Source organism: Galeopterus variegatus, unplaced genomic scaffold, assembly GCF_000696425.1.
Source record: "Galeopterus variegatus unplaced genomic scaffold, G_variegatus-3.0.2 Scaffold4122, whole genome shotgun sequence".
In the NCBI taxonomy this organism is placed as follows: Eukaryota; Metazoa; Chordata; class Mammalia; order Dermoptera; family Cynocephalidae; genus Galeopterus; species Galeopterus variegatus.
The window spans coordinates 74,535-86,882 of record NW_007730233.1 but is presented as its reverse complement, the minus strand read 5'-3'; the positions used below and the strand labels follow the sequence as shown (position 1 = coordinate 86,882).

Here is a 12,348-nt window from a genome sequence, read left to right as displayed (position 1 = left end):
AACATCAGACAAGTTTACAGAGCATAGAATTGTTTCAACCAAAGAACTGGTGGCTGATGTCTAGTCACAGGTTGTTAGTCCACAGGGTCTCCAGGCACATAGACACCATCTTCTTTCCTGACCTCTCTTGGGCCCACATGATTCACCTTAAATATTTCCACTATCCATTGGTAAGTCTGGCCCCACTCTTCTGTAAAGGCTACATCATGGGCTTCTTCTGAGCTGGCTCTCACTAGTAGCCATGGGGCTCCTGCTGGATGCCTTCATTACACCATAGATCACCTCCTGCCGCACAGCATCTCTTCCTATTTCAAAAGCTCTGCCTCTCTCTCAGCCAGTGAGTGTGCTGCTGAAGTAGCGCGCAGGGGGATGCTTAGAGGTCCCAGCTTATTAGCACAGCACAGATGATTGGCATTCCTTATNTCTCCAGGCACATAGACACCATCTTCTTTCCTGACCTCTCTTGGGCCCACATGATTCACCTGAAATATTTCCACTATCCATTGGTAAGTCTGGCCCCACTCTTCTGTAAAGGCTACATCATGGGCTTCTTCTGAGCTGGCGTCTCCAGGCACATAGACACCATCTTCTTTCCTGACCTCTCTTGGGCCCACATGATTCACCTTAAATATTTCCACTATCCATTGGTAAGTCTGGCCCCACTCTTCTGTAAAGGCTACATCATGGGCTTCTTCTGAGCTGGCTCTCACTAGTAGCCATGGGGCTCCTGCTGGATGCCTTCATTACACCATAGATCACCTCCTGCCGCACAGCATCTCTTCCTATTTCAAAAGCTCTGCCTCTCTCTCAGCCAGTGAGTGTGCTGCTGAAGTAGCCCGCAGGGGGATGCTTAGAGGTCCCAGCTTATTAGCACAGCACAGATGATTGGCATTCCTTATGCCTAATGAAGGGTCACATTCTCCCAAGCTCAAATCATCAACTTTCTCACTGGACCCAGGGACTCTAAACTCCTTTCTTGGGTTTGCTACTTGGAGATGTGACCTTGGAGAACCAGTTTCCAAAACCCTAAAGGCTGCTTGAATGTGTTAAAACTATTTGTATAATTTTATATTGGAATTGTCTCTTCACGAACACGGTTTTCCAGAAAGAGGGTCCATAGTCTATGTTATATTCTCAGGTGGGCTCATAACTTGAAGAAAGTTGAGGATCAGTCACGTAGAATTCAATCATACATCTGTGCAATGTTTCAGAACTTTCACTGTGAAGTAACGTGCGCTGAAGTAAAGTGGTCTTCATTTCACCTTGACCTAAGACTATACCTGCTACACCTACTGCTCAGAGTAGGCAGGGACCCTTCCTCAGAATCAAAATCCATAGAACATCTCTAGCCCCTTTTCTTCCCTTTTCTATATTGCCAAATCATAATAAGATCACAATGAATATACATATAGTGCTTTATGGTTTATAAAATCCATACAAATAAATCATCTAATGTGACCTTTACAATAACCCTGGGAGGTAAGCATTATAGTCTCCATTCTGCAGATGAGACACCTCAAGTTCAGAGATCTTTGATGATTAGTTCAGGGTCTCACTAGAACTAGTAGGTTCTGGGCTCATACTAGACTTAAATTCTGTGATATGTTTATGATGTATTCTACCCACTGGAAGCCACAATGAGATTGGAAAAGCTGAACTTTCCACATAGCTGAAACCATCCCAAACCTCTGATATCTCTTCCTGTTGGTTTAGCCTTCTTAGTTGATGCTAAGAAATGTGTTCTCAGCTGCTCACAACATATATAGAAAAGGTGACTTTGCTAGATGGAAGCCCAAATCATCAGGATATCATAAGGATACATGGACTCACGTCTTGGTCACAGAGACAGCCATATGGCAAATACAATAGGGGATGGTGATGGTGGTGATAAAGGGAGCTTTTCTTCATCTTGGATAGATCTTGGCAGCTTTAGGGCAGAAAGATGCAGCAGATATAGTCTTCAGGTCAAGGTGAAATAAATACCACCTTTCATCGGTGCGTGTTACCTTTACAGTGAAAGTTCTGAAACATTACACGGATGTATGATTGAATTCTACATTAATGGTCCTCAACTTTTTTGAAATTATGAGTCCACCTGAGAATATAATAGAGACTACAAACCCTCTTTCTGGAAAACCCTGTTCATGAAGAGACAATTCCCACACAAAATTGTACAAATAGTTTTAACACGTACGTTCAAGCAGCCTTTTACTTGCTCAAAAGAATTTGACTCTCCACCCGTCAGAAAGCACGTTTTATCCTGAATTTCCCCCCATAGGAGGCCTACGTGACTCACGATGATAACATCCGGCTGGCTGGGGAGCTGGTGACTGTCATTGGGGCTGTGGTCATCCTGCTTCTAGAGGTGAGATGCAGGCAGGATCCAGGCTGCAGTCATCACCTATGGCCCCAGACTGAACTGCAGTCTACATTGTTGTCTTACCCACCTATCCCCAGATTTCAGTCATCTTCAGGGTCGGTGCTTCTCGCTATTTTGGACAGACGATCCTTGGGGGGCCATTCCATGCCATCATGTGAGTTTCCCCTACTTTCAGCCCCCTACCTTCCTTCAAAAGAATTATTCCAGGTCTGCAGTTCACTCTCTGAGACCTAGACCTCAGTTGATCCTCACTCCAGGGATTTCTCTCCAATGGGCTTGTGTGCATGACTGGGTATGTGTTTTAGGTGTAAAGACTAAGCTTGAGAGTGTGGGCACCACCCAAGTCACCACCATGCTGTAGGGGACCTAGAATACTCCCAAACCTCCTCTCACTCCCCCCTCTTTGCTCTCCCCAGCATCACCTATGCCTTCACGGTGCTGGTGATCATGGTGATGCGGCTCACCAACACCACCGGGGAGGTGGTGCCTATGTCCTTTGCCCTGGTGTTGGGCTGGTGCAGCGTCATGTACTTTGCCAGAGGATTCCAGATGCTGGGCCCCTTTACCATCATGATCCAGAAGGTCAGTGCTTTCTCAAAGCCTGCTCTGGCTCAGCCACAGGACCTCCCAAACAGAGGGATGGAACTGCTGCTCAGAGTGGAGCTGGTGGAACTTTGGGGACCTCCTGAGCTGTCAGTGATAGCTGCTCAGAGACAGTGGAGAAAGAAGCATCCCACCCTTCCTCTCCTTCTCTGTTTCCTATAGATGATTTTTGGAGACCTAATGCGTTTCTGCTGGCTGATGGCCGTGGTCATTCTGGGATTTGCATCAGGTAAAAGCACTAGTCTCTGCTCCACTAGATGTTCACATCCAGCTCGCCAGAAAGTTCACTCTCACTCTTGCTCTCAGTTCTCATTTGCACTCCACTTTGTTTTTTTTCTGTTGAAAAGTGAGTCTAAAAGTACAGCCATATCCATAGGATTAGGGCTACTCAGGTTGGACTCATGTTCCGGGCCAAAGACATTCACCAACCACCCTGCAAGATCTTTAAAGGAGAGAAAGAGAAAGGCCTTTGGAGAGACAAGGATATGAAAAAGGAAAGACTATCTCAGAAAACTATGTAGGCAAATAGACTCAGTGTAATGTTTGACTCTCCTATGTTTATAGCTCAGAAGAAGAAACAAAACATTCAGTAATACTTAGCATGCTCTTTGTGTATATGTGGTCATTTAAAATTGAGAGAAAAGGAAAGAATTGGGAAAAAGGAGGTACAGAAAAAGAGTTTGGAGAGCTTGAAGAAGAAACTACTTAGCATGCTCTTTGTGTATATGTGGTCATTTAAAATTGAGAGAAAAGGAAAGAATTGGAAAAAGGAGGTACAGAAAAAGAGTTTGGAGAGCTTGAAGAAGAAACAGACGATTTGAAGAAGAAACAGAGTTTGAAGGATAGTTGTTTGAAGAGACAGGAAAAAGAAAAAAAGTTGTGAAGACAGACTGGGAGAACTGAGACAAACAGGAACTCCATCCAGGCACAGTGGGACAGTGCCAGGGAGCAAAAGAAAGGAAGACACAGCAAGAACAAGCAGGCAGAGAAAGAGCCAGAGGCAGGGAGAGGGAAAGGGAGTGAGCATCAGAGAGCCTTAGGAAGAGGTAAAGGAGGAAGGCCCAGCTCTGAAGAGCAAAAGACCAGCAACTCTGATTCAGTCCTCAACCTCTGCCACTGACCGTCACTAGACAAAGTGATGTACTAGATGCGCTGTGAAGATCCCCAATGCTGAAAGACCATGACTCAGTGCAGAGGACTCTATTACTGTCCTCCTCTCCTGCTTAACACACATACACACACACACACACACACACACACACACACACACACACACACACACACACTCTCTCTCTCTCTCTGTCTGTCTGTCTGTCTGTCTCTGTCTGTCTTTCTCCCACCAAGATCTGAAATAGGAAAGGGTAAAATTGTGGCCATCTGCCATTTGGAGTGTCCCACTCCCCTGAGCCCTTGTGCAGCCTTTCTCCACACCACATCCCATCTGCATGCACATGTATTCTAATTACAAAATAGGGTGATGATAATGGAGCAGTTTTCTGCAGATGTCCTATACCCAGAATCTCCTAAGCTGTCACTTCTTGGCCATTGCACTTGTTTTTTCTTAAACAGGAAGTGATGCTTTGTCATAGACCCTATTCTTACTTTTGGGATCACTTTATGTTTCAGTTTCCCATACAGAGAAGAGTCTTTTAAAGGGTCTAATCCTGTCATAAGGTTGCCCACTACCATCTAGAAGGCTACACACTGAGCAGGGGTAAATTTTCCATGAATTTTTCCCAGGAAATTTCAGTGTGATGGTTGGTTATTGAGAGGCCATCAAGATTTAAAAAAAAGAAAATGGTGCCCTTCTAATAGCCTTTTCATGTGCTCTGTTATTTAAAATTGTTGGAGATTCCATGCATTCTTGTAACAACTTGCTTTTTAAATATTTGGGTTTTCAAAATGTAAAAACCAGTTAGGTGACTTATTATACACTCACACACAATTTTTTTGAGTATTACCATTACCCAGAGTGATGAACTGAGCCATGGTACCTCTTAGGGTTAGCCAGTTCACTACATTTACTGGTGTGTGATTGTGCACGTGTGTTAAGTGTATGGAGGTGTATATAGCAGAGGCACAATGACTGCTGATCAGGCCCATGCTTACTGTGATAAATTCATTTCCCCATCTCCATGTCCTCTTCCTGGGCGGAGCAGCGTTCTATATCATTTTCCAGACAGAGGACCCAAGCAATCTGGGGCATTTCTATGACTTCCCCATGGCACTGTTCAGCACCTTCGAGCTGTTCCTCACTGTCATCGATGGCCCTGCCAACTATGAGGTGAACTTGCCCTTCATGTTCGGCATCATCTATTTTGCCTTTGCCATCATCGCCACGCTGCTGATGCTCAACCTGTTCATCGCCATGATGGGAGACACACACTGGAGGGTGGCCCAGGAGCGGGATGAGCTCTGGAGAGCCCAGGTGAGTTTATTAGTGTTAGCCTTGCTGCAGGGCAGGGGGTGGAGAGAAAAATCAGAGTGCGGGATAAGTCATGGTGAGCAACTCTTAGAAGACTCACAGGACAACTCAGTGGGGTCATCATCTCAACACAGAGGTTCATGTAAACCTGAGACACATGTGAATAGATGGAGGGGACAGAAGAGGATAAAATGAAGGAGAGAGGCAAGAGGTGGGGCTGTTGATCACAGGTGAAAAGTAGATCCAGGAGTCATCCTTGTGCTCACTAGAACTGGAGGCTGTCTTGTTCCTGTATATTCTAGTTTTTAATTTAGACCTTATCTTCTGTTTGCTTCTATAAATCTTTTTTTCTATAATCTTTTATTGGTATCATCATAGGCTAATAAAGTGTTAGCCTTAGTGGTCCTCTGACTGACTTCCTACCCAACATAATAATCATTTATTTGTCAGAGGGTCATTCAGTTTATTTTTTAATGTCCTTATTATCTTACAGATTTGGGCAGGGGTTAGAAGGAGGGGAGGTTTTTTTTTTTTCATATTTTGTAAGTTTTTGTTATTAGAATCATTCATGTTTCATTTGAGCTTAAACCTACCTTTCTGTAATTCCATTCTTCATCCCCAGTCTTTTCCTCTTACATGTCACAGAACTCATTCTTCCATATGAGTGCCACTCAAATATTTGAATACAGACATCATTTATGCCTTCAGACTTTCCATTCTTTTAGAAATAATTATTTAGGGGCTGCTATGAGTTGGGAAATGTCTAGGATCTGGGAATGTAAGTATAAACACAACAGATACAATCTGTGCCCTGATGGAGCTGACAGTTTTGTTGTAAAGACAGACATTAAGCAAGTGGCTTCATGGAACGATGTAAAATTACAGTAGTAAAAGTGCCATAGAGAAGGACAAGATGCTAAATAGAGGATGCAATAAAAGACTTACTGGAAAGTTAGGAAATGCTTTGCTGAGAGAGTGACATTTGAGATGAGACCCTGAAGATGGGTAAGAATTAGCCAATTAAGAGGAATGAGGGGAAAGGATGCAGGTCACTTAAGACGCTTGGCTCTGGGAACAAAAAACTAAACTCAAACAGACATAATTTTTTTTTAAGCAGGGGCAGGAGTATGTGTTAGCCCTTATAAGTGGAAAGTTGAGAGAATTAAACTACCTTTTGGGATGTTGCTGTAATGTGTGAGGTGGAAGTCTTCACTCCAGCCAGACAATCCTATGACAGATTTCCCTTTCACACATTACAGCAGCTTCTCTGTTCTACTCCCTTTTGCCCTGAATCTTTTCTAAGGCATCCTCTCCCATCATGTTGGTGAGATAACATCTAGAATCTCCAAACTCCCAAAGGAATGAGCAGGTGGACTGCAGTGCACACATCCAAGGGCCCCATTCGCATTGTATTCTGTGAGTCCCCTGAGGCTGTGCAATACTGTAGGTTTTGAAAAAGAGCGTCTTTCCCCCAGCACATTCAATCAGTCTAGTCTCATCTCCCTGGAACAAATCTGGGTCACAGGGGGCATGTTTGAATTATAGGGAAGGCCAAGGACTAGGTAGCGGTAGTGTTGGTGGTAGTGGTGGAGGTGAGGTTTGGGGAAGAAAAGACTAATTAACCAGGACTTTGTGCAGCCCAGTCTACTCTAACCAATGGACTGAGAATGGGGAAGGAGCAATTCCCTACATGAAAGATGGGTGCTGTTACCAGAAGAAGGATGTTTAAGGCCCAAGAGCAATAAGCATCCTTTTCAAGGGAAAGAAGAAGAGCTATCCAGGGAAAGAGAACAGAATGATTGTGGTCCTGAACTAAGAGGGGACTTGGTGCAACTAAGAAACTGAGAGACATCTGGAGTAGTAAGAAAGGAGGTGGGAGACTTCCAGTCAAGATGGTGGAATAGATGGTCCCCAGTGTCACTCTCTCTTACAAATCAACTAATTTACATCTATTAAAAAGCAATGACAGCCAGGGTGGGGCCACTAGAGCTCGGGGGAAGAGGAGGAGAGATCTGCATGAAGGCCAGAGAAGCCATGATGAGAGAAAGAAGAAAACCTCTCCAACCAATTTGAGCCATAGCTGCTTCCAGGCTGGAGCTACTGAGTGCATGGAGTGGGAGCCAGCAAAAGCCACAGCTGTGCCCTCTGGATTAAGTTGCATGGAGGCAGCAGGGGAGAAGAGGGCCTTGGTGGCCCCCAGGCCTGCAAGACCACTAAAAGGGTTCCCATAGACCCACATAGAAGCAAGGAGCCACAACAACTGAAAAAAAGGAGCCATTAAGAGGCCGGTGAGTCATTGCAAGGGACCAGCATACAGCCTGTCCCATGGGAAGTGTTTGCAGCATGGGCAGTGGAGGAGATGGGCCCACTGGGAGAACACTGGGAAATGGCAAGGACAGCTAATCTGCCCCCCAATCAGTGTAGGACAACTTAGAGGAGATTGGTCAAGAATACAGAATTGCATTGGGTGCAGTTTAATGAAAAGAGTCAGGCCCAGACCAGTGTTTGTACACAACCCAGGTACATTGGATTTCACTAAACCCAGAAGTCCTCTAAAGTCAACCATTAAAACCTGAGCTGCACAAAAAGCCTTCCCCAGAGAATCAACAGCAAAGCAGAAATTTAGCTCAATAACAGAGCTCAAGTACTGGCCCCCACAGGATGTTCCCCTACTTTAGAAGTAAGCAAAGGACAACAAATTAGTTCCAGCACAGAGTTTAAGTGGTGGGAACAGCAAATAATCCAACGGATAACTGAAAGGAAAAACAGAGTACCCACAACCAGAGACAAAGTTTGATATTAACTAGTAAAGGTCTCATTTCACCAGAGAACACCTGTAACACCTAGAAGGACTGGAAGTCCCTTGGGCCACCAAGCCAGAAAGGGGGAACAACCAGGCACACCACCACTGCCATGGGGCCCACCTGGGGTCCGGAGGCATGGAACTGGAGACCGGACCCTCTGCCCACAACCAGGCACACTGCCAGTGCCACATCAACTAGTTAAGGAGTACGCCAAAAACATCATCTCCATGTGGGTGGCCCACCACAGCCACCAGAATAACCACAGCTGCTGCAAAAGTGGCTAGACACCACAACCACCATGCAGATGGTCCGGCTAGTCACTGGAGTGCATTGACACAAGGAGTCACCAGCAGAGACTGAAGAAAAGAAGAGGATGTCTCTCTCCCCAAAGATCATTCCAGAGTGACAGAAGAAGCATCTGCTCTACTATAATATTGGGGGACCTGAACACACCTCTCAGTATTTGGCAGATCATCTAGGCAACAAATCAACAGAGTAACCACTACTCTTTCAGAAGGAGAGAAGAAATCTAGGGTAATTAGCGGCGAGAGGGGGGAGGGAGAGGTGGATGAGAAGAGATTGGACAAGGGACATAAAGAATAAGTATGATTTGTAACAATATATATGCTAGTAATATTGATTTGATCAACATATGCCAATGTTGAACCCCCAAAATATGTATAACCAATTATGATTCAATAAAATTTTTTTTAAAAAAATGAAAGGAGGTGGAAGAGCCCAAGGTTGAGAATGGGCTGTTTTAAGGATTGCTAGCTCCTGCAGTAAGTCAGGCTTCCTGGCTCCAGTCCATCCTGATCGCACCTTTCTGTCCTTGTCCTAACAGTCCTTTGGCAACCAGGATGGACCTTGGTATGAGCGAAGCAGTGCAGCACAAAGGTAGCTCATGGCTTTCCTTACTTTGGGCATTATACTGCTGATAGCACCTAAAATCGAGCCATGTCTTTAGCAAACATACAGCTGGCCCGTAGAAGCTCTCAACCAGAACCCCTACATCTTTGTTCGATGATTCACTTAGCTAAGCTCCTTAAATGGAAATGCAGGACCTGACAGTTGGCTTTCTTAAATTTCATGTTATTGGTTTTAGACCAGCAATCCAGTGTGGTGAGATTATTTCATATCACTTCTGTCACACACGTATTACAGATCCCTCCCAGTTTTGCGTCATGGGAATATTTGATAAGCTTGTCTTTGACGTTTCATCTAAGGAGCTAATGAGGACTGGGCAAAGGACAGAATATATAATGTGCTACTAGAAATTTCCCTACTGGGGTTGAAGCCATGAATCAGCTTTTTCTTCTCAAGATGTAGATATTTAATTGGCCACAAATTCCCTGAACAGTAGCAGCAGCGTTTTATCCCTGAAATCATAGAGATTCTATGTGATCATTTTATTTAAATTAAGATAATTGGTCTATGACTTTCCTATGAAAAAGGAAATGAGATTAATTTGGAGTGACTTGTTTTTCATGGTTCTCAATAGCAACGTAGGGGTCACTTTTTAACTGAAAACACTCAAAAAAACATTCTCTTTCCTTTTTTCTGATGAGTAAAGCAGGTAGCATGGTCCGTGGCGCAGGCAACGGGGTGGATAAATCGCTGTCTGGCCTCCTGTCTTCGTCTACAGGGCACTTCGGTTTCCTTTGCCGGTGGCCTCAGTATCTCTCTTAACCTCCCGGCTCTTTCTCAGTTCTCCTTCTCCCTCTCGCCTCCTTTCAGGTCGTGGCCACCACGGTGATGCTGGAGCGGAAGCTGCCACGCTGCCTGTGGCCTCGCTCCGGGATCTGCGGGCGCAAGTATGGCCTCGGGGACCGCTGGTTCCTGCGGTGAGTGACGGCGCAGGAATGGACTGCCCATGCGCGGGCGTGGTCTGCTCATGCGCAGGCGTGGACTGCCCATGCGCGGGCGTGGGCTGCTCATGCGCGGGAGTGGGCTGCCCATGCGCAGGAGGCCGTGGGCATGAAGACCGGATTGCATTAGCCTGGGGGGTGGGGTGGCTCCGAAGGGTGGGGTGGACGGGGGTTAACCAGTGCGCTGACGGTGGGGCCGCTGTGTGCGCCTGAGGGCAGCCATGTGTGGAAGGCTGTACACATGCGTTAGTGCTCAGATGCAAGCATAGGTTCTCCCCACTGTGTCCGTCTTCCTGCCTGACCTCCATTTCCAGTGCACTCGGCCCAGAGTCCACTTTCTCTTCTGCCTGCCTCTCCTAACCTGGCTTTCCTCTCTCCTCAGTTATTTCCTGAGTGGCATCTCCTCATCCTTGTGACACACGTATCTCTTAACTGGCTCCGTTTTTCTTTCACGTTCCCAAATATTAGCACCACACGCGCGCCCTGCTACCCTCCAAACCCTGACTGCTCCACCTCTTTCATCTCTGGCCCAGTTTAGCCTCCGCTCCAGTCCCCTTCCCTTCACCTGTTCTTAGCTGCTCCTCTTGCTTCAACTCTGGTCCCTTCCTTCCCCTTCCTCTTGCTCCTGTTTCCTACAGGTTCACCTCTGCTTCTCCCCATGGCCCATGTCTCCCCATCTCAACTGAGTCCTCCTTTCCCCTCACCAGGGTCGAGAACCACCATGATCAGAATTCCTTACGAATGCTTCGCTATGTGGAAGCTTTCAAGTGCTCGGACAAGGACGGACAAGAGCATCTTTCTGAGAAGCAGCGCTCTGTGGCTGAGACTGAGACTCTAGCCAGGGCCTCCCTGACTCTCCCAACTCCTTCCCTGTCCCGGACTACATCCAGAAGCAGCAGCAGTCACCGGGGCTGGGAGATCCTTCGTAGAAACACCCTGGGACACTTCAATCTTGGACTGGACCTTGGTGAGGGGGATGGAGAGGAGGTCTACCATATATGATTAGGATCCCTGTTACTCTTGACCTGACTCTAGGTGGGCCTGGGGTGGGAGCAGAGAGGGAGACACCTACCTCTGCAAGTATTTAACTTTCACGCCTGTTAATCATGGGAGGGTGTGGACAGAATAATTCTTAAAGGGCTGTGCTTCGCCCTTCACATCAGCATTTCTGGAGATAAGCAATGGACATTTATGGTCCCATATGTCTTCTGGGTTCTTGGAAGTCACATATCTTGGGAAAAGAAGGTATCGTTTTGAGCAAAATTGGACTTTGCACCTAGACATTAGGTAGGGACGCTAGATTACTGTCCGGACCACCTGCCTTCTGTCTCATGCAGGCACTAGAGAGTAGTAAGCTATGAGGTCTGCCTGGTTCCACAGGTCTTAATGTGAGAAGATTCAGGTATGGCACAAAAGTTGTGGCCCTTCCTATTTTCCTACCCTCCTGTAAGACTGTCTCCTCATCTAGCAACCAATCCTGAACTATAAAACTGCAAAAAGAAAGTTTCCTTATCTGTGCTTTCTTTAATTTTTTTTTATTATGGCAAAATACATGTAACATAAAATTTACCATTTTAATCATTTTTAGATGTACAATTCAGTGGCATTAAGTACATTCACATTGTTTTACAACTGTCACCATTATTCATCTACTTTTCATTATCCCAAACAGATACTCTTATACCCGTTAAGTAATAACTCCTTAGTATTTCCTCCTCCCAGACCTGATAACCAAAATTCTACTTTCTGTCTATAAATTTGACTACTCTAGATACCTCATATAAGTGGAATCATGAAATGCTAGTGTTAACTTGTCTGGCTTATTTCACGTAGCATAATGTTCTCAAAGTTCATTTAGGTGTTGTAGAATTTCCATGTTTCCCAGAATTTATACCTTTTTAAGACCTAATGATATTTCATATATATTTTGTTTATCTGTTCATCCATTGATGGACATTTGAATTTTTTTCACTGTTTGGCTATTGTGAATAATGTCGCTATGATAATATCTGTTCAAGTCCCTGCTTTGAGTTCTTTTGAGTATATACATAGAAATAGAATGGCTGGGTCATATGGCAATTCTACATGTAATTTTTTGAACAGCTGCCATACTGTTTTCCACAGCAGTTTCACCATTTACATTCCCTTCCTAATGAGTGTGAGGTGTTATGTCATTGTAGTTTTGATTTGATTTTCCTTTCCCTGAGGACTAATGATATTGAGCATCTTTTTATGTACTTATTTATTGGACATTTGTATATCTTCTTT

The 12,348-nt window shown here is 45.2% G+C and overlaps 1 protein-coding gene across 1 annotated transcript in view; it reads left to right on the top strand.

The window, feature by feature from the left end:
- TRPV5 (transient receptor potential cation channel, subfamily V, member 5) overlaps positions 1–11,592 on the top strand; it is a 32,060-nt gene extending 20,468 nt beyond the window's left edge. Inside the window, exons 9-15 of the mRNA XM_008586791.1 lie at positions 2,279–2,365; positions 2,458–2,534; positions 2,797–2,962; positions 3,146–3,212; positions 5,143–5,411; positions 9,950–10,056; positions 10,788–11,592. Coding sequence (XP_008585013.1) covers positions 2,279–2,365; positions 2,458–2,534; positions 2,797–2,962; positions 3,146–3,212; positions 5,143–5,411; positions 9,950–10,056; positions 10,788–11,082 — 1,068 coding nt within the window. The 3' untranslated portion in view covers positions 11,083–11,592. The remainder of the gene's footprint in view (positions 1–2,278; positions 2,366–2,457; positions 2,535–2,796; positions 2,963–3,145; positions 3,213–5,142; positions 5,412–9,949; positions 10,057–10,787) is intronic.
- The last annotated feature ends 756 nt before the right edge of the window (positions 11,593–12,348 follow it).